The following is a 22,682-nucleotide window of genomic DNA, read 5'->3' as shown; positions in this document are numbered from 1 at the left end:
TTCCTTTAAAAACCAATAAAAGCTCATTTTTATACTGAAATCAATATTAGAGCACCATTCTTTCCTTCAGTGATTCAAGTGGTAAAAATAGTTCATTTCTAAATAAGCCGAACTCAACGCATAAAGTTCATTAAATAAATTAAGTTTGAAAACATAAATATTCTCTTAATAAATCAAATAATACAATTTCTCAAATCCAACCCTTTTTAAATAACTTTTCAAACAAGACTAGGATTTTTGTAGAAATTTCGGCAGCACCTCCCCTAAAACTTGGACTTTTGCCACCCGGTTCGGGTCCCAACTAAATCGTTTCTCATTCTTTTTCAACAGCTCAAAACCAGAAATCAATTCAAAGCAAGCTAAATCCAACAGTCTCCTCAGTGGCATATCTCAGGGAAACCATTTCAAAAATCAACTCAATATCAACCGATTTAACTCATTTCCAAAACTTTAAAGAAACGCCTCAATAACAAATCATTTATCCAAAACCAAGTCATTTAAAGTAATCCAGGCTAAATTCAAAAGTGTGTTCGACTTCTCAAATCACCAAAATAATTAACTCAAATCAAATCAATCTTCAACGGATTAAACTCAAATTTCAAATCTTTAAAGAATCAACTTCAAACATTACAGTTCACAAATCCGCACAACAATTCAGCCAAACCAACATCCATAATCATTCGAGTCAATCAAATAATTCATAAGGCAGGTACAATCACCAAATACACAATATCTCACATCAGTATCCATATGTAATAATTTCAATACATAAAACATAGTTTTTGGAAAGCGCCCCTACCTCAAAACGCAATTCCATAATCCAAGTGCCTCATAAGTTCTTTTTGCCTCAACTCAAAATCAAAGGCAGCTTCAAAGCACAGCCCCACACATATTCGCAGCAGCATAATCAGCTCTAATTTACAACAAGCAACCTCAGTTACTAAACTCTAGAAACATTAATAACGTATAGGCTTTAATACACGTACGGAACACTAACGGAGGGATTTTGAAACATAATTTCTTACCAGAATTTCAACACGAAGCAGCTGCGATTTTGAACCGGCCCGGCAGCAGCTCCGGCGGTGGCCAGAAGCTCCGGTGGGTCATCGATAAAAACCACGCAGCATCAAAACCTTCTCGAAACTCAAAATGACCGAAACCACAAATTTAAAACCCTTACCGGCAGAGTTCTCCGGCGACGGCAGCGAGGTTTTCTGGTAGCCAGGCACGGCGGCGCGACTCAACACAAAACCAGGCAGGGCGGCGGCAGCCTCCAACAACTCCGGTGAGCTTCCTCAACGACGGTGATGGTCGGAGCTTCGGTAGTGCTAACCGAGGCTTGCCGGCAGCAGGAACGGCGGCGTTAGCTTCGCGCAGCACGGATCAGCGGCGGTCCTTGGGCAGCGACGCGCGCGACGGGATGCACGGCCTCCCTCTCCCCGCAGCTCTCTCTCCCGTCTCGTGAACGTGTCCCTCTCGGGATTCAGTTGCTGCAACGCTTCCTCTTTGGCCGCGACTCACGATGGCGATAGCAGCGCCGTTGGAAGAGATGGAAGCAGTGGTGGCGACAAGGACGGCGCAACGAGAAGCGGCTCCGAGATCTCCAGCGACGGAATAGGGTGATGGGTGGTAGAACCACGACTGGTTATGGATGAACGGGGCAGCTTCGATGGCGGCGCTCCTCACGCGCGGTAGTTTGGCGGTCACGGCGGCAGTACCCAGCCGGCGGCGCTAAGCTCTTCGCCCTCTCCTTCTCTCCTTCTGGCCCAGTCTCCATTTCTGTTCATGCTTCTATGTGTGTGGCATTGTTGAGAGGGTGAGAGGGAAATAGGTAGGGGTGTGGCTGTTGGGTTTGGGGGAAGGGGATTTTTTTTTGGCAGCTAGGTCAATAGGTTGGTGGGGGGTGTGTGTGTAAATTAGGGTTAGGGGCAATATAGTAATTTCACATAAATTTGAGAATAATATGGTAATTGAAACCCAAATTAAATCCAACAGTAATTGTATATAGAAAATACTATTTGATCATCCATTTTTGTAAATTACTTTTAATAAAATGCCCAAATCAAATAATTAGAAATAATATACTTAATTTTTTCATTTTCCAAGATAGCAGTATTAATATTTAAAATATTACTTATCTAATCCAAATCATATAAAATCCTTATTATTTCATAACTAGCAACTTTATAATTTAAATATAGAAAATAATCCAATAATTATAAAATTGGATAATAATTATAACTCATCTCAAATCCAATAAATCAAAACTTGCCTTAATTACTTTTAATAAAATAATTTCTGAAATTAAGGCTATAAATAACCATATGATTTAAGACTTAATCATAAAAAGACTTTTCAAAAGTTCTGGGTCTTACACCTACAAGGGGGTCCTTGGAAGGATATTTGCCAGTTACAAATCAGTGAAACCACATGTGAGAGAAAAAATGATCAGGGGTTTGTATATGGATGTAGGGAATGGCAGAACAGTACGGTTTTGGGAGGATATCTAGTTACCTCACTGTGTTCTTAAAGAATTGTTTCCAATGCTTTTCTTGGTCTCAAACCTCAAAAGTTCTGTTATTGGGGATTGCGGGTTTTGGGATGGGCTATAGTGGATATGGAATTTTCAATGGAGGAGAGATTTTTTTCAGTAGGAGTTGGCACTAGTAAACCAACTCCATCAGGTTTTACAGTCTGTTCAGCTAACATCTGAGAGGGAGGACAAAGTGGTCTGGAAATTCGATAGATCTGGTATTTATTCGACTAACTCATTTGTGCAGGTGTTGCAGGAAGCGGTTCTCTCGGAGGAAATAACAAGCTATAACTTCACAAGTGCAATTTGGAAGGGTTTCGTTCCACCAAGGATCGAGTTATTCTCTTGGTTTGTGTTGGTGGGGAGGGTGAATACTAAGGACAGACTGTGTAGACTAGGTGTAATTAACCCAAATAATCGTACATGTGTCTTATGTGGTAAGTCTGTGGAGTCTGCTTTTTATTTGTTTGCTGGTTGTGAGATTTTCTGGCAGGTGTGGTGTGTTTGGCTATTCGCTCTTGGAAGAAAATGGACCATGCCTGGTACACTCAAATAACACTTTGAAAGCTGGACGAATGTTGCAGCAAGAAGGGGTGAGAGGAGAAGGTGGGTGATTGGTTTCTTTGCTGTTATCTGGACAGTTTGGCTAGAACGGAATGATAGAATCTTCAGGAATCAAAGTTCACATGTGGTGGATATTATTACAAGATCTGCCTTGCTCTCCGATGAGTGGAGTGGTGGTTAACCCTATGGTTGTTGATAGCAATGCCGAAGATAACTAGGGGTTGTCATGACTAGAGTTGTCGGATTGTTCTTTAGTATTTTATATGCTCCACCTTGTTGTGTTGAGCTTTTTCCTTAAAAAAAAAACAAATAAAGTTATAATATTTGTAATTTTATTTTTGTCTTTGAAGTACTTGAAATTTTTCACATATTTTTTTTATGTTAAAATGTTATAAAGATTAAAATTTTTTAATCAATGTAGATTTTTACATGAAATGCAAAAACAAGTAGAACAAAAAATTAAAGTTGTTTTATTTTTTATATTTGTAATTTTCTGGTAATATTATTTCTTTTATTTCATTATATGTTATATGCCAATGAAATATAACAAATAATATAACAAGAAATTACAAATTTAGAAGATGTATTATAACTTTAATTTGTGATTCTCTTTAATAATAGAAAAAGTGTTGAAAATTTGAAGATATTTCTAAATAAAAGACAAAAAGCAAATAAATTTACAATATTTGTGATTTTGCTTTTGACTTTGAAGTACTTGAAATTTCTCATATATTTTTTTTTAGAAATCAAAATATTATAAAAAATAAAATTCTTTAATCAATGTAGATTTTAACATGAAATTAAAAAACAAGTAGAACAAAATATTAAAGTTTTTTATTTTTTAGATTTGCAATTTTTTGTAATATTATTTGTTTTATTTCATTATATGTTATATGTAGTATAACAAATAATATTAAAAGAAATTGCAAACCTAGAAAATGTGTTATAACTTTAATTTGTGATTCTCCTTAATAATAGAAAAAGTATTGAAAGTTTAAAGATACTTTTAGATAAAAGACAAATAACAAATAAAATTATAATATTTGTAATTTTATTTTTGACTTTGAAGTACTTAAAATTTCTCATATTTTTTTCTTTAGACATTAAAATGTTATAAAGATTAAAATTTTTTAATCAACATAGATTTTAACATGAAATTAAAAAACAAGTAGAACAAAATATTAAAGTTTTTCATTTTTAAGATTTGTAATTTTCTTAAATATTATTTATTTTATTTCATCATATGTTATATGTCAAGGAAACATAACAAATAATATTACAAGAAATTGCAAATCTAGAAAATGTATTATAACTTTAACATGTGATTCTCTTTAATAATAGAAAAAGTGTTGAAAGTTTGAAGATATTTTAGATAAAAGACAAATTACAATAAAGTTATAATATTTGTGATTTTATTTTTTATTCTAAAGTACTTGAAATTTCTCACATATTTTTTTAGATATTAAAATGTTATAAAGATTACAATTCCTTAATAAATGTAGATTTTTAACATGAAATTAAAAAACAAGTAGAACAAAAAATTAATGTTGTTTCATTTTTTAGATTTGTAATTTTCTTGTAATATTATTTGTTTTATTTCATTATATGTTATATGTCATTGAAGTATAACAAATAATATTGCAAGAAACTGCAAACCTAGAAAATGTATATAACTTTAATTTGTGATTCTCTTTAATAATAAAAAAGTGTTGAAAGTTTGAAGATACTTCTAGATAAAAGACAAATAACAAATAAAGTTATAATATTTATGATTTTTCTTTTGACTTTGAAGTATTTAAAATTTTTCTCATATTTTTTTCTTTAGATATTAAAATGTTATAGAGATTAAAATTCTATAATCACTATAGATTTTAACATGAAATTAAAAAATAAGTAGAACAAAAAATTATAGTTGTTTCATCTTTTAGATTTGCAATTTTCTCGTAATATTATTTGTTTTATTTCATTATATGTTATATGTTAATAAAGTATAACAAATAATATTATAAGAAATTGCAACCTTAGAAAATGTTTTATAACTTTGATTTGCGATTCTCTTTAATAATAAAAAAATATTGAAAGTTCGAAAATATTTTTAGATAAAAAACAAATAACAAATAAAGTTATAATATTTGTGATTTTGTTTTTAACTTTAAAGTACTTAAAAATTTTCACATATTTTTTTGTTTAGATATTAAAATATAACAATAATATTACAAAAAATTATAAATTAAAAACTGTATTATAACTTTAATTTGGAATTCGCTTTAATAATAATTAATTTCATTTTCTTGTAATATTATTTTCACGAAGAGTACTAAAAGAAGACTATTAAAAGATATAATAATGATCCAATGAAAACTGCTAGTCAATTTTTAATATATTAATAACTATTAAAAAATAATACATGATAGTAATTATATAGTGCGAATGGTTAGAAGTCTTTAAATGAGTCATTATTTTGATTCAGTTAGTAGTTTTTATGATTTTATTATTATTTTATTCTCTTATTTTCTTCTCAATTTTCTCATAGTTAAAAAATAATTAAAAAAATATTAAAAAATTAAAGATACTTATAAATAAAAGATAAAAAACTAATGAAGTTATAATATTTCTCATTTTATTTTGACTTTAAAATACTATTAATTTTTTAAATATTTTTTTTTTCTAAATATTGAAATGTTTAAAAAGATTAAGATTCTTTAAAGTTTAAATACGATTTTCCTTCTTAAAATTTTAGACAAAAATCAAAATCATCTCTGATTTTTTTTTGTTTTTAAAATCGTCTCTAATATTATAAATATATTAAAACCATCCCTGAATTTTTATTTTAATAATTAAACAAAAAAAATTAAAAAATTAAACTTTATACACACTTTTTCATACAAAAAAAATTAATGGATAACCTTCAACCCTATTAATCCTTGGAAACCACAAAGAAGCATCATAACTTTCCACCTTCCAAAATCTGAATGGCACTTGAATAAAATAAATAAACAAATGAAGAAAAGTGATTGAAGTGGCAACAAAAGGTAGGAAAACGGGCAGAAACATCAAAAGTTAATTTGGTATTAATTGACATTCTTTCTTTGAGTCATTTTCACACACTGATTTAAAAAACAAAGAAACAAAGAAAGCAGAAGAGAGTGACTAGAGAGATCATAATCAGCATGGAAGAGGAAGCATTGGAAGAGTTGAAGCAGCTTGAAGCTCAATATCCAAATCAGTTTGAACATCTCAAGAATGAACTCAGGTCCTTCATAACTCAACTCCAATCTAATCACCACACACACACAGATTCTCCTCAGCCAGAAATCAACAATATTCACTATGATACACAAGGTTTCTTTACTCTCTACACCTTAACTTCTTTTCTTTCTTTTCTCTATACTGAAAAGGTAAGATTTTTATATTTTTAATAACATGGGGTGCATGAAAAACTTAAAAAAGTTTTTTACTTTTCAGTTCTTAAAGTAGTTTTAGGATATTCTTTAACAAAATATTTTATTTTGGTTATGCTAAGAAAGGGTGTTTCCGTTGAAAGCAGAATCCACAAGCTTGGAGCAAATGAAGAAGATTAAAAGCTATGGTTTAGGACTTGCTTTAGCAGATAAAGTGACTATAATGGAGGAGAAGATTGATGAAGGGTGTGAACTAGTAGAATCACCAAGGACTGTTATTGTGAAGCATCACCATCACTCTAGCAGGAACAACCACAGCAACAATAAGAGGAAATTAGATAGGGTCGATTTGGTTCTTGAAAGGGCACAAGCTTGTTTAAAGAAACTAAGGCATTTGAAGACTTCACTTTTATCTCCTTAGCCTCATTTAGTTGCAAGTTAAATGTCACAAAATATGCTAGTTATAGTAGTAATAGCAGTATATATCTATGTTACTAACTTACTGCATCATGTTATGGTTAATTACAAGGTAACTAGTCACTGCTATTGTGTCATGTGGTGGTTTTTTTGGTATTGGTAGATTAATTACTGGCTATATTTTGGGTCTGACAACATAGTAGCAAAAGTTTGCTCTGCAATGGTTTCCATGGAACTTTAGAATGTCAGCACAATTTAGCTTAGAAAAATGATACTGTGTATATTATATATATGGAATGGAATATGATGTTAATTACTTATCCGATAAACCCTTTGAATTAAATAAACTATTTGTTGCTTTAAAGATTTGGTATACTATTGATATTCCATAACATTTAGGTGTAAATTTTGTTTATCTATCAGATTTTAAAAGCAATAAATTATTCATAGAGAGAGAGTGTAAATACTAAATAGAAGGATAGTCATTGTTACACAAGACACAAGACATTGGTTAGAGAGATTATTTTCCAGCTGTATTTGCATTTTGGGAAGAAATTCCAAGTAGTAAAGTAAAGGTGACATCTTTGGATGGGGGAGCAAAAGGGTCCATATCTATGGTAAAGTGCTAGTTGATGGAAAAAGATATAATTTTTTCCTTCTATTTTTTGGCCAAACAATTTTGACCATGATAATCAAAGGGCAAAATTAGCTATCAATAATATAGTATTCAAAATATTGACTAAGCACCTCTATAGTAATTTATAATGAAAATCGTAGAGTAAAGATTCTTACTAAATTAATAAATGTGTATTGCACATAGTCTTTTTTTTTTACTTTTTTGTTAAAAAAAATTATTTCACTCTTCATTTAAAATCATTATTCACATAGTATTGCCCATTTATAATTGGCACTTAGCTAGGTTTATTGAGTATTTACTTAATAATAATAATAATAATAATAATAATAATAATAATAATAATAATAATAATAATAATATGCTTTTATAGTTTGCAGGAATTAAATGATGTGAGGAACATGTATGTGGGAAAATGACAAAATGTTCTAACCCATTTGCAAAATAAAAATAGTGCACTTGTGACTTGTTTATGTTCTTATTTATGACCTTACCTGTGTTGTCTCCAATCCAGTAGTGTCCCTTTTGTCTATACAACAAATGCGCCAAACCATTAGAGACAAAAAAGTGCTACATACAAGATTCACAAATCACAATATGTTTAGTTTCTTACCGTTAAATATACACTTTCTAAGCCACCAAATTTCTTGAATAATGCTACAGAAGCCGACAAAGGCAATAGTTATATTCATTGCAAGCACATTTGAAATGCTTTTGAGCAACCTATGGCCATTGATAACTAATTCTTAAACAACTGCAGCAGTGTTCCAATCTCTTTAATTAGCAACACCTACTCATGTTTGTCGCTCAATACAGGGACACATATACATATACTTCCATGCCTTACCCACATAAGTAAATTCCAGGAGCCATAATCTTGAAAACAAAGCAAGGTCACCAAAAAGTGAAAATTACAGCGAAACCTGTGTGGAAAGCATCGATCAAAATCAACATAATGCCTTTTGCATTCTTCATTGTCAAAATATTATAACTTCAGATTTTTAAAATGTTGTCATGGTAACATGTTGGAGTTAACTTATGCTCATTATCTTCCATCCATTTATTCTGCTATAGTAGAGCTAAGTTAACAATCAACATTTTTCCCTTTTGTATTTCTAGGATTTATGTTGGAAATGGACGATGAAATAAACGAGAAATCTTAACAAACCTTGATCACTCAAGAAGATAATGAGCCATGCCTTTGTTGGGTTTCTTCTGCTTCAATGCCATCATTGTCGCTGCTGCTGCTTCCATCCTGTAAATTTGAATTAATAGCAGAACGACCACGACGTCCCATAGCAACAAGATCAAGAAGCCTTCTCCTTGCATCATATACAGGATTTGGTTCAATCAAACAACCTCGTTCATATGCTTCCCTCAAGAAAACAGTGTGGCGTTTCCCCTTTGTTGATAGATAGAAGACCCCTGGGTGATCCAAGAACAGGTCTCTTATGTTGAAGTCAATCCCAAACCATTTTCTGAATTGGCTGATCTTTTCAACTTCTACCATCTTCTCCACGGTTAAACTCAGGAACTCGTGAACAATCGACACTGCTCGTTTCTCCATGGCCATCAATGCTGCCTTAGACTTCTTTTTCTCCCCAACAACCACCTCATAGGGCCCAACGTACGGTGAACTCTGCCATTCTTTCACCTTGGCCTTGAAGTTCTTGCCAAGTTTCATCCCTGGAGGATACCCATGCTTAAAACTGAACTGCAATTCTGTCCTGACATTGCAATCCTCCTTGCAGCACTCAACAACCCTCCAATCTTCAATGGCTGCTCTAAAACCATTTCGACGAACACCTTCAACCAGCTTCAACAAATGAGTGTTAGGTTCATGGGCATCACACAGCTGGAAAACACTAGGATTTGCAGATATAACTGAGTCCTCGAAATTATCAGGCAGCCCAAGCTCCCTCCAGACCTTGAAAATTGCTCGAAGGGGAACTGTTTTGGACGCAGACATGGACAATATCCGGACCAATCGATCAGCCACCATTGGCAAAGAAGCATTAATGGCCTTCTCTTCCTGCTTGGAAACATCAAGAGCAGCATCTGTGAGCCTGCAAAAAGGCAGCAACTTGGAGGGGTCATAATAAATTTGGAAGATGTGAGGAAACTTGCGGAGGAAGGAAGTGGCACCACGGTTGAGATGGAGTTTCTGGGAGAGCCTGGAGAGGAAGTCAATGGACACGGACGGATTCCTGGGGTTTGCGAGGATGAGATCTTGAATGGCAATGACTTTGAAGAGGCTCTTGTACTTGTCCATGAGCTTCTCAAATGTAGGGTCTCGAACTCTCGAGGCAACATACTGAGCTGACGTAGTTTTCGATCGAATGGAGATTGAGAAACCAAATGAGTGTTTGTGTTTGATCAAAATCTTCATAATATGGATTCCCATTTTTAGTCTCTATGGCTTGCAAATTCTTTTTGGCATTTCGTCAAACACTTGGGGGTCAATTACCAGAAGAAGAAAACAAGGTGCCACTTAAATGAGCATAGAGAGCTTGATTGGAAATAAAGTTGATGGCAACAGTGACTTGAAGTCCTGTAAATCCATTGGATTTCTTATGTATATATTTGACAGCAGAAACGCATCGAGTTTGAACTATTATATGTAGTCTAGCACGGTAGCAGAAGCTCTAGCCATTAAACAAACTCTAATCATTGCAAACAATTTATACATGGGAAAAACTGTTATTGAATCAGACAATTTAAAATTAATACAAGCTATCAAATAAAAAATTCCAGTTGGAGAAGCATGGGCAATTATTCAGGACATTCAGCTGCTTCTGGAACAAGTACCTGGAAGGGGTGTAACTTGGATTCCAAGAGAACAAGCAGCACCATCAACGGGAGAGGGGAACGCAGTTTCAAACCGGGTCGGGTTGGGGCTTGGAGTTTGATCTGGGCCAGTTTTAGCCCGGGTCCCTGACCAAAAAACAATGGAATGGGTATATTAAATTTTTAATTATAAACTAAAATTCAGTTTAAATAAACAGTTTAATTAAGTTATTTTTTTTTTAAAAATTAAATAATAAATATTTATATTAAAAATATTTATAAATAGATTATTTTGTATTTAATTTTTTAATATTAAAAATATTTATTTAAAAAACTGATAAAAAAATTTATGATAAAAAAAAGTTATTTTTTTTAATTTTTTTATAAATATTTAAATAATTTTGTAAAAAATTATAATTTAATTTTAAAAATTGTACTAAACATTAATGTTATAATTTTTATAAATTAAAAGTAAAAAAAATTACTTAGACCCTAAGAATGAATTAGATTTTTCATTGGTTTTTAAAACCACAGGGTTAACTAAATTTAGTTTCTTTAATTTTTTTATATGTGAGCAATTTAGTCGTTATTTTTTTTAGAAATTATTTTAATTTTTATATTACAAAGATACATTTTGTTATTTATTAACATATATAATATATTTTATATTTTATTTGTAACTTCATAATAGAAAAAACTAGAGAAAGAATCTATTATAAATAAAATAATCAAATTGACAGTTCTTTAACTACTTTTAAAGGTTTAATTTTATTAAAAAATATTTACAAATTATTGCGCATTTAACTGTACGAAGAAAATTTCAAGTAAACCTCTTTTTCAGCCACGTGCATGGCTGTTTTGTTTCATGCTCTTGATTTTTCAACACACTCACCAAACCAATGAAATTTAGTTGGAAGCTAAGTGACGTGATCTTTGTAAGTTTGTGACTGCGATAAGGTTCCAGTGGGATAGGGACTCATAACTCATAAGTGATAAGTTTTTAAAGTGCCTTTTTTTCCCGCTAAAAATAGACTTACGTGCATTACCGCAATGATATCTAACTAGTACAATGAACCAATTTGGGTTGTTCGAGTTGTCAGCTCATTCGTTCGCTTAACTAAGTGTCGGAGTTCGACCAGCAGCAGACCTTTAAATAAAGTTCAGATCCACAACGAATTAGTCCTTAACCTGTCGGATTAGAAAATACGGTGGACAACCAAAACAATGCTTAGTAATCGCTGACAAGCTTCTAATATATAGTAGAATTTTAGAGTAATCTAATCTTTTTATAGTATATACAAAATCGATTGAACACAAAGTCCTTTATAAATACATCTAACTATATAACACTATATTCATAAAAAATTGTGTGAATAATTATTCAAAAAAGATGTAATTAGACTACTGTATTACACTGTTATTAGCGTATCAAAATTAAATTTGTTGCTTCACAAATACGATGACTTCCCCTTTGTCTCTTTTCACTAATAGCCGCCCTCGTGCGCATATATTCATCTGTTCCATACCTACAAATTTCAAGCTTTAATACACTTTTTGTTATGATCATTATCGTGCTTATCCTCTCCCATCCTTACGTGCAGATCATACCATTTGAATATTCTCGATACCTTGCAAAACTTCTCCTTTGAAAAAAAGAACATAATTATTATCATTAGTAGTTTAGTACTATGTCACACTCAATCGTCACCAATCATTGAATGTGTGGTGTTAATTTAGAGACCTACACTTGTCCAAACTCATGCATATACTTTACCCTATAAATATACCTTAATGTTGCACCCAAAATGAAGAAACAACACTTCAATTTTCCTACTCTTGCAATATCCACACTTTCCTAACCAAAATGGTGATGAAGCTTGGTGCAAGCATTGTAATTTGCATATGGCTACTCTTGGCTATATTGTCACCAGTCACTGAATCATCATCATCCAATGATGATTCAAACCCTGCTGTTCTTGACACAGATGGCAACCCAATTCAAAGTGATGCTGAGTACTATGTTAGGCCAGCAATCACTGATGCTGGAGGCTATTTAACATTGATTGATAGATTTGGTAATGGGTCATGCCCTTTATATGTTGGTCAACCAAATGTTATTGTGGACAATAAAATTTCCATAAAGTTTACACCTTTCATTGAAGGGGAAACTGTGATCAGAGAGAACAGGGATTTCAAGGCTGTTTTTCAGGCATTGACTACATGTGTTCAGTCAACGCAATGGAAGGTTGGAGAGGTTGACCAAGAGAGTGGAAGAAGGTTGATTGTGGCTGGTTATGATGAAGGGATTGGGGGTTACTTCAGAATTGAAAAGGGCAATTTGGGTATTTATAATTTTGCTTGGTGTCCCTTGGATGTGTGTCCAAATTGTAGGTTGAATTGTTCACCTGTGGGTGCTTTCATTATTGATGAGAATAGGAACAGGTTGTTGGCTTTGGATGGTAACACTCTTCCTGTGCAATTTGAGAAGGCTAATGATGTGTCTTCTATCTAGTTCTAGTAGGTGCCAATTTGGTTTATTAGTAAATAAGCTCTAGTAAATAGTAATAAAATCTTATGTGGTTATTCTAAATAAGACATCTTTACACGAAGAAGACGATAGTTGAATTGTTAAATGGTTTGATATGTTTGATTAAACATATTTAAATGAATCATTTAACGATTTATAATATCATCTAAATTAAATAAATAAAAAATTGTTATGTATTTGGTTGCTGAATGTCTTTTTTTATTTTTTTAAATTATATTATAATAAAATAATATTTTTTAATTTCAAAATTTGATACCACAAAACAGTTCACTATAGTCTATAGATGGAATTTATCGATGGATTATTTACTTTTATCGACAAATTTTAGATTATTGATAACTTTATTGGTGGATTAATGTATCCGTAAAAAAATTTGCAAAAATATTGATAAAAACTACGGTGGAATCAACTTTATTTAGAGTACTTAGATAAAAATTTAATTAAATAAATTAAATTATTTAACAACTTTTAACGGTCAATTTAACGTAAAATTAATTACACTTGAATTTTCACCTTTATAATATGAGTTCTCTTAGTAAATTGCTGCAAATTTGCAACTCAATTGCATTGCATATAATAACTGGTTATCATACAAATTTTTTCAAAGTAATTTTTTTTTTAAATTTTGGATCAATTATTCTACTCATCGAAATGTTTATAAACTACAGGTTAAAATAAATTATTTGAAGACAGAGATATGATCGAAGAAAAAAAAAAGCTATATGATGTTTAAATTGAATGCCCACAGTTTGTAAATCATCAATGCTTATCCTCTCTCTCTCTTTTCTTGAGTATAATACCGTTCGAATATTCTCTTTGTCTTGCAAACTTTTCGTGTGAGAAATTGAACTTAACTAGCACTATATATGAATATATCACTCTCAAACAGAACAAATATCATACGTTTCAGTTATTGTGTGGTTTAAGTAACACTTGTCTCTCTATCTCTCTCACAATACAAATCGATATTGCATATTATAGCTTTAAACATTGATATATAGATATATACTTTTGCTAAACATAATAAGTTCAGGTCTATTTGATTTTGATCTATTATGTTGATAAAGTTATTTGTAAGCCTTGCAATCTACATAGGGCTGCTTATAACTATTCTCTCATCAATTGAACCATCATCAAGTAGTGATGCAAATTCTGCAGTTCTTGACACACAAGGTAACAAAGTTCAAAGTGGTGTTGAGTACTATGTTAGGCCTGCAATCACAGATGATGTTGGTGGCTATGTCACATTGATTGATAGAGTTTGTAATAATGGTTCATGCCCTTTGTGTATTGGCCAACAAAATGTTGTTGGGGCTTCAAGATTTTCTATGAAGTTTACACCTTTCATTGAAGGGGAGAGTGTGGTTAGAGAAAACAGAGATTTCAAGGCTGTTTTCAAGGCGTTGACTTTATGTGTTCAGTCAACGGAATGGAAGGTTGGGGATCAAGAGAGTGTGAAGAGGTTGATTGTGGCATGTGATGGTGGTGATGATCAAGGATTATTAAAGGGTTTCTTCAGAATTGAAAAGGGTAATTTGGGTATTTACTATTTTGTATGGTGTCCATTAGAAGTGTGTCGTAATTGTAGGTTGAATTGTTCATATGTTGGTTCTTTCACTGATGAGAATGGAAATAGGATCTTGGCTTTGGGTGCTAATAGCACTCTTCCTCTGATCTTTGAGAAGGTTAATGATGTATCTAGCTAGGTGTTTATGTGCTTTTGATTTGATTGATTTGTAATTTCAGCAAAAAAATGTGAAATAATAATGAGAGGTTATGAATCTCATCATCTTCACTCATCAAGAGGTTATGAAATAACAGAAATATTCAATAATAAAAAATAGTGTGTATTATTTAATATTTATTAATTCTAGTAATAATTAATAAATATTAAATATGCAGATTCTGATTGTTTTTTTTTTCAGCATTATTGATGAAATAATAACCAAAAAAGATTCAAAGCAATTTTTTTTATTAACAACAAGGCAAAAGTCTGAAAAAATAAATTCCACACAGTGGAAGATTTAAAGGGTTTTAAGGTGGTCATGGTCTCCTAATTTTTTTTAAAAAAGTTTGTATTATTATTTTATTATTATTATATAATTAATATATATTATATTATAGATTAAATATATTTTAGTATATTACATACTAAAAAAATTTACATGTTAGTAACTTAATATGTATAAATTATAATGTGTATTATAATATATTAGTAGTAATTAATAAATAAATTTAAAAAATAATAAAAGTGTATAAATATATAAATAATTGAAAAGTAATTGAAAAAAAATAGTTTGGATTAATGTAAAAAAGTAACAACTATAAAAAAAATTCTTGTTTTGACTCTTTTTATGACAACAGTAACAACTAAATTGACTTTTAAATAATAAAAATAATTAAAATAAGACTTTAAAATAAGATGAAAGATAAATTTTTAGCAGATTATATGATTGTATATGTTAAAAAAATATTTCAAAATTTATTTTGGATGATAATTGATAATTTTAGTTATATAAAATATTGTAGAACAAATTTAAAAATACCAAAATACTAAAATATGTAGTTAAATATTAATTATTATATAATCTAATTATTAATTTTGACCTATATACTATAAATTATATGTCGTTGACTTTTTGTTAGATTATATTTTAATTTATTTTATATTTAATTTGGGGGTAATACTTTGGTGCTGAAAAGAAATTTTTTCGGTTGGTACTGAAAGTATGTGTCATAAGAAAAAGAACAACACATGTTTATATTGTTAGTAAAGTCCTAGACAATTTTAGAGTGTGTCAGAGAGTACTATATGATATAATTAATGGGCAGTGCTACGATGCGGATGCTTATTTTTTTCAGCATGTACTGAAAAGACGTGGCTATTGACAAACAGCAACGCGTGTAAAAATTGTTCCATTGAACGAGACAGCTGTTGCATTGAACGAGGCAGCTGCTGCATTAAGTTCAGCTGCTGCAGGTCTTGTCGGATGTTTGGTTTCTAATTATGTGAAATTAGGGGCCATAATTAAGTTTTTGGGCTATTTTGTTGTTGACTCACCAGGTATGATAAAGGAATGGGTTTGGGTTGTTAATGGACCTTATGAGTCCATGGAATAACATAAAAAAAAGAGTTAGGTTTAGTGGAAGTGTTATTTGACCTCGGAAATAATAATAATAATAATACAAAAATAAATTAATAAATTTATGTACAAATATATGTGTGGTCTAATTTATTTTTAATATATATTTATATTCTAATATTTATTTTATAGAGTTAATAGTTAAATTCGTTTATGAAAGATCATCCATTTTTTAAATTAGTCCTCAAAAAATTTTTAGTCATATTAGTCTTTAAAAGATAAAAGGTAGGTCAAATTGGTTCTTTCGTTAGTTAGATGATGACATGTTACGTTAAGTACCACGTGGCACGATGACGTATCAGGTTAAGTGCTATGTGGTATAATGACGTGATAGGTTAATACCACGTGTTACAAGATGATTGGTTGGCGTGTCAGTTCAATGACACCTAGCATGCCGCGTGTCACTTGACATGTAAAAAAATTATTTATAATTAAAATAGTTCCTGAAAGTGCAGACGTAAGTTATTTTCATTTCTAAAATTTTAAAAATTAATCAAATTAGTCCTTATATAAATTTTTTTATTTTTTTTGTAATATTAAATTTAAAATATTTTTTGATAGTATTAATTTTAATATATTATTTTTTAGACCTTAATAAACAAATTTTTTTTACATAAAATAATAAAAATAATTAAATTATTATTAAATTATTTTTTCATTTATATTTTTAAATTGTAATTTTTTTATAGTGAATTTTTTTATTTAAACGAATTTATCACATTATTGTTGATTATATATTTAAAAATTTAATATTTTAAATTTATAATTTTTTTAAAAATAACTGCTATATTTATTTAGTAAAATCCAAAATATTAAAACTTTTAGTATATAACTAGTTTTAATATTTTGGATTTCACTAAATAAATATAGTAATTATTTTAAATGTTTGAATCTTTTAGATCTCACTAAATAAATATAGTAGTTATTTTAAAAAATATATTAAAATATTAAAATTCAACAAGTGATCCCACAAATCAATTTTTCAATTATTGAGTTCTACCATATATATTAAACAATATTAAAAATTATAATTTAATAAAAATTAAAAGATTTAAATTTTAAAATAACTACTATATTATGTAGTAAGATTTAAAATATTAAATTTTTAAATATATAATTAACAATAATTTGATAAATTCGTTTAAATAAAAAAAATTTACTATAAAAAAATTATAATTTGAAAATATAAAATTTTAAAATAAAAATGACAAAATAATTTTATAATAATTTAATTATTTTTATTATTTTATGTAAAAAAATTTGTTTATTAAAATCTAAAAAATAATCTTAAAATTAGTACTATAAAAAATACTTCAAATTTAATATTATAAGCAAAAATAAAAAAAATTATTAAGGACTAATTTGATTAATTTTTAAAATTTTAGGGATGAAAATGACTTATATCTAAACTTTCAGGGACTATTGTGATTATAAATAATTTTTTTACATGTCAAGTGACACGTGGCGTGTTAGGTGTCACTGACCTGACACGTCAACCAATCATTTGTGACTTGCCTACCATGCCATCATCTAACTAACGGAAGGACCAATTTGACTTCTTTTAAGAACTAATATGACTAGAAAAATTTTTTTGATAACTAATTTGAAAAATGGGTGATCTTTCAGGATGAATTTGACTATTAACTCTTATTTTATACTGAGACTTTGGTGGCTAATTTTAGTGTAGATGTAGCAAGTTGATGATGATAATGATATATCAAAAAAATAATAATAACTAATCCGCTTAAACAAGTATCGAGAGTTCAAACCTCACCTTGTGCATACAGCAACACATTCATTATCTAGCGACAGACCTTTAAATGAAACTCAGATCCGCAACAGATTAATTTTAGTCAGTTGGATTGAGAAATACCGTAATAATAATGATTTAGCAGCAAATTACAAGTTAAAACTACTTAAAAAATTAAAAATAAAATTTTAACCTTACAGAAATTAATTATGCCTATTTAATATAAATTAAAATTTAAAAAAAATTAAATTAAAAAGTATTATTTATTATAATCATTAATTTAATTAATTATGCGATAAACATATTTGGCCATATTCAATGAAAGTTTGGATTTGATGTTTTTGCCTATAAACTATAATTTAAATAGTATAGTCTTTCCATACTCATTTAAAGATCGTAAGTTCAAATTTCACTTTATACTTTAAATAAAAAAAAAAAGATTTGAATTTTGACTTGTTTCGTTTTATTCAAATTTTTTTCAAGTGGCTTTAACTTGTAATTGCTGCTAAGTTATTATTATTATTATTATTATTATTATTATTATTATTATTATTATTATTTCCAAGGTCAAATAACACTTCCACTAAACCCAATTCTTTTTTTTTATATTATTCCATGGACTCATAAGGTCCATTAACAACCCAAACTCATTCCTTTATCATACATGGTAAGTCAACAACAAAGAAGCCCAAAAACTTAATCATGACCCCTAATTTCACATAATTAAAAACCAAACAGCCGAGAAGACCTGCAGCAGCCGAACTTAATGCAGCAGCTGCCTCGTTCAATGGAACAATTTTTACACGCGTTGTTGTTTGTTAATAGTCACGTCTTTTCAGTACATGCTGAAAAAGATAAGCATCCGCACCGTAGCACTGCCCATAATTAATTAGATAATCTCAACTCATGCATTAATAAAGATGATTATGATTTTGGGTTTTTTTATGGTCCAACAATAATTTAGTAAATAATTGGGCTTACACTAAGGTTTGGGTTTTTTGGTTGTATTATTGAACAAAGATGAAGTGATTAAAATATATGATGGGTTGTATTAGGGATAGAGTTATAAAGAAATTTTTCTAAACATATATTTTAATATTTTTTATTGGGCTAAATTTGTTTTTGTCAGTTTGACATAGTATGCAGTTATTTTTTTTATTGAGGAAAATGGTAATTGTTAATTTAGTTATTAGAATTGTTATGATAAAAAAAACAAATTGTAAAAAAGAATTGATTACTACTAAATGTGTGTTTAGATTGAAATTTATAAATGAGAAGTTGCATAAAATTAATTTTGATTAAAAATAAGCTGAGATTAGTATAGTTTATGTTTGTCAAGTTTTTATATTAAAATAGATTATAGTAAACTAAGAAGTCATTTAGATTATATTATTCAAAATTATTTTTAAATATAAAATTATTAAAAATATGAATTTAAATAGTTATTTGAATTAATCAAGTTTATAATAAAAATTAATAGTTATTTAGTGAATTAAAATTAGCATAAGAAATTGACAAAATATTATAATATTATTTTAATATGACTCTATTATTAGTTAAAGTTAGTTTTCTATTTAAAAATAAAAAATTTAAAATTTGTAAATTTTTAAATTTAAAAGTATTGATAATTAACGTTGTAGAATAAATTTTAAATAAGAAATTTTAATTAAAAAAATATACTCCTAAAATTTAAGGGTTATTTATTGAGTATTATTAGTAGAAAATTATAAAAATCAAATAAACAAATTTAGAATTTGAAATCATTAAAGATTTGAAAATAGATAATTTTAAATTTTAATTTTTTTTATTTTAAATTTTAGAATTTAAAATTATTAAATATTTGAGAATAAATAACTTTTAGTGAAATTCTAATAATTATTTATTCTCAAACATTTAATAATTTCAAATTCTAAAATTTAAAATTAAAAAAATAGAAATTTAAAATGATCTATTTTTAAATCTTTAATAATTTCAAATTCTAAAATTATTCTGCTATGTTTGTTTATTTGAATTTTATAATTTTCTACTAATAATACTCAATAAATAACCCTTAAATTTTAAGAGTATATTTGTTTAATTAAAATTAGATACTTATTTTAAAATTTATTTTACAACGTTAATTATCAATACTTTTAAATTTAAAAAATTACAAATTTTAAAATTTTTTATTTTTAAATATAAAACTAACTTTAACTTTTTTTTTTTTACCAAATATAGGAGACTCGAACCCGCAACCTCTTAGATGGAAAATGGATCCTCTCCAATTTTTTTAACACTTGACAAAATACAGTATAATCTCTCACCTTTAATTCTATAAGTGGAACCAGAAATAAATAAGAGAGACAGTGATGAATGGTTAGATTAAACACTGTACACCATCCAGTTTTTTTTTCACTTGAGAGGATCCACTCCCCTCTTAGATGAGCATGGGGAGACTATGCCATTTGAGTTATAACTCATTGGCTAAAACTAACTTTAACTAACAATAGAGTCATATTAAAGTAACATTTATAATATTTTGTCAATTTCTTATGCTAATTTTAATTTACTGAATAAATATTAATTTTTATTATAAACTTGATTAATTCAAATAACTATTTAAATTCATATTTTTATTAATTTTTTATCTAAAAATAATTTTGAATAATATAATCTAAATGACTTCTTAATTTACTATAATCTATTTTAATATAAAAATTTGACAAACATAAACTATGCTAATCTCAGCTCTTTTTTAATCAAAATTAATTTTATGCAATTTCTCATTTATAAACTTCAATCTAAACACACATTTAGTAGTAATAAATTCTTTTTTGTTATAAAATAACTAAATAAATAAATAAGAAAGAAGTAACAAATATAAAATATGAAATATAATTAGATAACTCTAGTAGTAATATTCACTATAATTACTATTATAGATAATAGAGAGAAGATTATTGTTATTGATGTAGTAGTATTCCTTTCACCCCGTACATGCTTTTATAGGCATTACTTTTCAAACTTCATAAATATTATTTTGTCTGTAACTTGCTTCTTTCTATATGAAAAAACTGAGCCGCCCATATTAATGGTCATCCACGTCATATACTTATCTTAACACTCCTCCTTGGATGACCATTTGAATTATTGCCTCGTTAAAACCTTATTAAAGAAAAACCCAGTGGAAAAAAATCTTAGTGAAGGAAAAAGAGTACAATATCCTTTAGTGATGGGGACTGCCTCGTTAAAAACCTTGTTAAGAAAAATCCAATGGGAAAAAATCTTACCAAGGAAAAAAGAGTACAGTCTCCCCTTCTTGCCGACATCATTTAATGTCTCGAAATCGGCGCATCCCAATCTCATGTATTAATCTATCAAAAGAGGATTTTGGGAGTGACTTTGTGAATAAATCTGCCAGATTATCACTTGAGCTGATCTGTTGGACATCAATTGTCCCTTGATTTTGAAGATCATGAGTGAAGAAGAATTTGGGAGAAATATGCTTTGTTCTATCACCTTTGATGTATCCGCCTTTAAGTTAAGCAATCCATGCTGTATTATCTTTAAACATGACAGTTGGAGCTATCTTATGATCAATTAGTCCACATGATAACAAAATATATTGAATCAGACTCCTCAGCCAAAAATATTCGCTACTAGCTTCATGTATAACTAGTATTTCGGCATGATTAGAGGATGTTGCAGCAATCGTCTGTTTCGTGGACCTCCATGATATAGCTGTACCACCATATGTGAATAGGTATCCTGTTTGAGATCTCTCTTTATGTGGATCAGACAAGTATCCAGCATCTGCATAGCCAACTAATTGTGACTTGGATCCATAGGGATAAAATAATCCCATATCAACCGTTCCATGAAGATATCGAAAGATTTGCTTGATTCCACTCCAATGTCTTCTGGTTGGAGATGAACTATACCTTGTTAGTAAATTCACCGCGAATAATATGTCAGGTCGCGTATTATTAGTAAGATACATTAGCACTCCGATGGCACTAAGATATGATACTTCAGGACCAAAGATATCTTCATTCTCTTCTTTAGGACGGAATTGATCCTTCTCCACATCCAAAGATCTTACGATCATTGGGGTACTCAAGGGATGTGACTTATCCATATAAAATATTTTCAAGATTTTATCTGTGTATGCTGTTTGATGAATAAAGATCCCATTTTTTGTATGCTCGATCTGCAGGCCGAGACAAAATTTAGTCTTTCCAAGATCTTTCATCTCAAACTCTTCTTTTAGAGTTTTTATAATTGTTGGGATCTCTTCAGGAGTTCCAATGATATTTAAATCATCAACGTACACAGCAATTATAATGAACCCAGATGCAGATTTCTTTATGAAAACGCATGGACAGATATCATCATTCTTGAATCCATTTTTGGTCAGATACTCAGTAAGACGATTATACCACATTCGTCCAGATTGCTTCAGACCATATAAAGATATTTGTAATTTAACTGAGTATAATCCCTGTGAATATTCATTGGATGGTTTAGATATCTTTAATCCTTTAGGGACTTTCATATAGATATCATGATCTAATGAGCCGTACAAATAGGCTGTTACCACATCCATTAAATGCATATGCAGTTTATGATATGCAGATAAACTGACCAAATAACGCAATGTTATCGCATCCACTACAGGGGAATACCTTTCTTCATAATCTATACCGGGCCTTTGTGAAAAACCTTGTGCCACAACTCGGGCTTTATAGCGCACAACTTCATTTTTCTCATTTCGTTTTCTCACAAATACCCATCGGTATCCAACAGGTTTTACATTTGCAGGTGTACGGACTACAGGTCCAGAGACTTCACGTTTTGCAAGTGAGTCTAATTCAGCCTTCATGCCTTCTTTCCATTTTGGCCAATCATTCATTTGTCGACATTCTT

At 29.5% G+C, this 22,682-nt stretch overlaps 4 protein-coding genes across 5 annotated transcripts; 3 read left to right on the top strand and 1 right to left on the bottom strand.

The window, feature by feature from the left end:
• The first annotated feature begins 6,198 nt into the window (after positions 1–6,198).
• LOC130945463 (uncharacterized) lies at positions 6,199–7,232 on the top strand. Its single transcript, XM_057874179.1, has 2 exons — positions 6,199–6,439; positions 6,645–7,232. Exons 1-2 carry the CDS (start codon positions 6,268–6,270, stop codon positions 6,917–6,919), a joined length of 447 nt encoding a protein of 148 aa, XP_057730162.1. The 5' UTR covers positions 6,199–6,267; the 3' UTR covers positions 6,920–7,232.
• Positions 7,233–8,002: 770 nt separating this feature from the next.
• LOC130941952 (protein ROOT PRIMORDIUM DEFECTIVE 1-like) lies at positions 8,003–10,480 on the bottom strand. Of its 2 annotated transcripts, XR_009070743.1 has the most exons (3): positions 8,718–10,480; positions 8,163–8,472; positions 8,003–8,078 (listed from the first exon to the last, which is right to left on the bottom strand). XR_009070743.1 is itself a non-coding variant. In XM_057870602.1 (2 exons), exon 1 carries the CDS (start codon positions 9,951–9,953, stop codon positions 8,727–8,729), a length of 1,227 nt encoding a protein of 408 aa, XP_057726585.1. In that variant the 5' UTR covers positions 9,954–10,480; the 3' UTR covers positions 8,099–8,472; positions 8,718–8,726. The 2 variants fall into 2 exon arrangements, 1 of the variants encoding a protein (XP_057726585.1); XM_057870602.1 differs by lacking the exon at positions 8,003–8,078 and having other exon boundaries at positions 8,099–8,472.
• Positions 10,481–11,931: 1,451 nt separating this feature from the next.
• LOC130960177 (kunitz type trypsin inhibitor 104-like) lies at positions 11,932–13,073 on the top strand. The gene has a single exon (XM_057885493.1). The coding sequence runs from the start codon at positions 12,201–12,203 to the stop codon at positions 12,846–12,848; it is 648 nt and encodes a 215-aa protein (XP_057741476.1). The 5' UTR covers positions 11,932–12,200; the 3' UTR covers positions 12,849–13,073.
• Positions 13,074–13,574: 501 nt separating this feature from the next.
• Positions 13,575–14,795, top strand: LOC130941381 (kunitz type trypsin inhibitor 104-like). The gene has a single exon (XM_057869864.1). It carries the CDS (start codon positions 13,940–13,942, stop codon positions 14,588–14,590), a length of 651 nt encoding a protein of 216 aa, XP_057725847.1. The 5' UTR covers positions 13,575–13,939; the 3' UTR covers positions 14,591–14,795.
• The last annotated feature ends 7,887 nt before the right edge of the window (positions 14,796–22,682 follow it).

Source organism: Arachis stenosperma, chromosome 1, assembly GCF_014773155.1.
Source record: "Arachis stenosperma cultivar V10309 chromosome 1, arast.V10309.gnm1.PFL2, whole genome shotgun sequence".
In the NCBI taxonomy this organism is placed as follows: Eukaryota; Viridiplantae; Streptophyta; class Magnoliopsida; order Fabales; family Fabaceae; genus Arachis; species Arachis stenosperma.
The sequence above is the reverse complement of the archived record's forward strand: the minus strand, read 5'-3'. Positions and strand labels throughout refer to the sequence as shown.

What these genes read in the sequence shown, in the direction of transcription:
- LOC130960177 (XM_057885493.1), top strand. Translation starts at nt 12,201, where the DNA reads ATGGTGATGAAGCTTGGTGCAAGCATTGTAATTTGCATATGGCTACTC.
- LOC130941952 (XM_057870602.1), bottom strand. Translation starts at nt 9,953, where the DNA reads ATGGGAATCCATATTATGAAGATTTTGATCAAACACAAACACTCATTT.
- LOC130945463 (XM_057874179.1), top strand. Translation starts at nt 6,268, where the DNA reads ATGGAAGAGGAAGCATTGGAAGAGTTGAAGCAGCTTGAAGCTCAATAT. An exon ending in TATTCACTATGATACACAAG is followed by an intron (nt 6,440 to 6,644) that starts GTTTCTTTACTC and finishes CGTTGAAAGCAG; the next exon opens with AATCCACAAGCTTGGAGCAA.
- LOC130941381 (XM_057869864.1), top strand. Translation starts at nt 13,940, where the DNA reads ATGTTGATAAAGTTATTTGTAAGCCTTGCAATCTACATAGGGCTGCTT.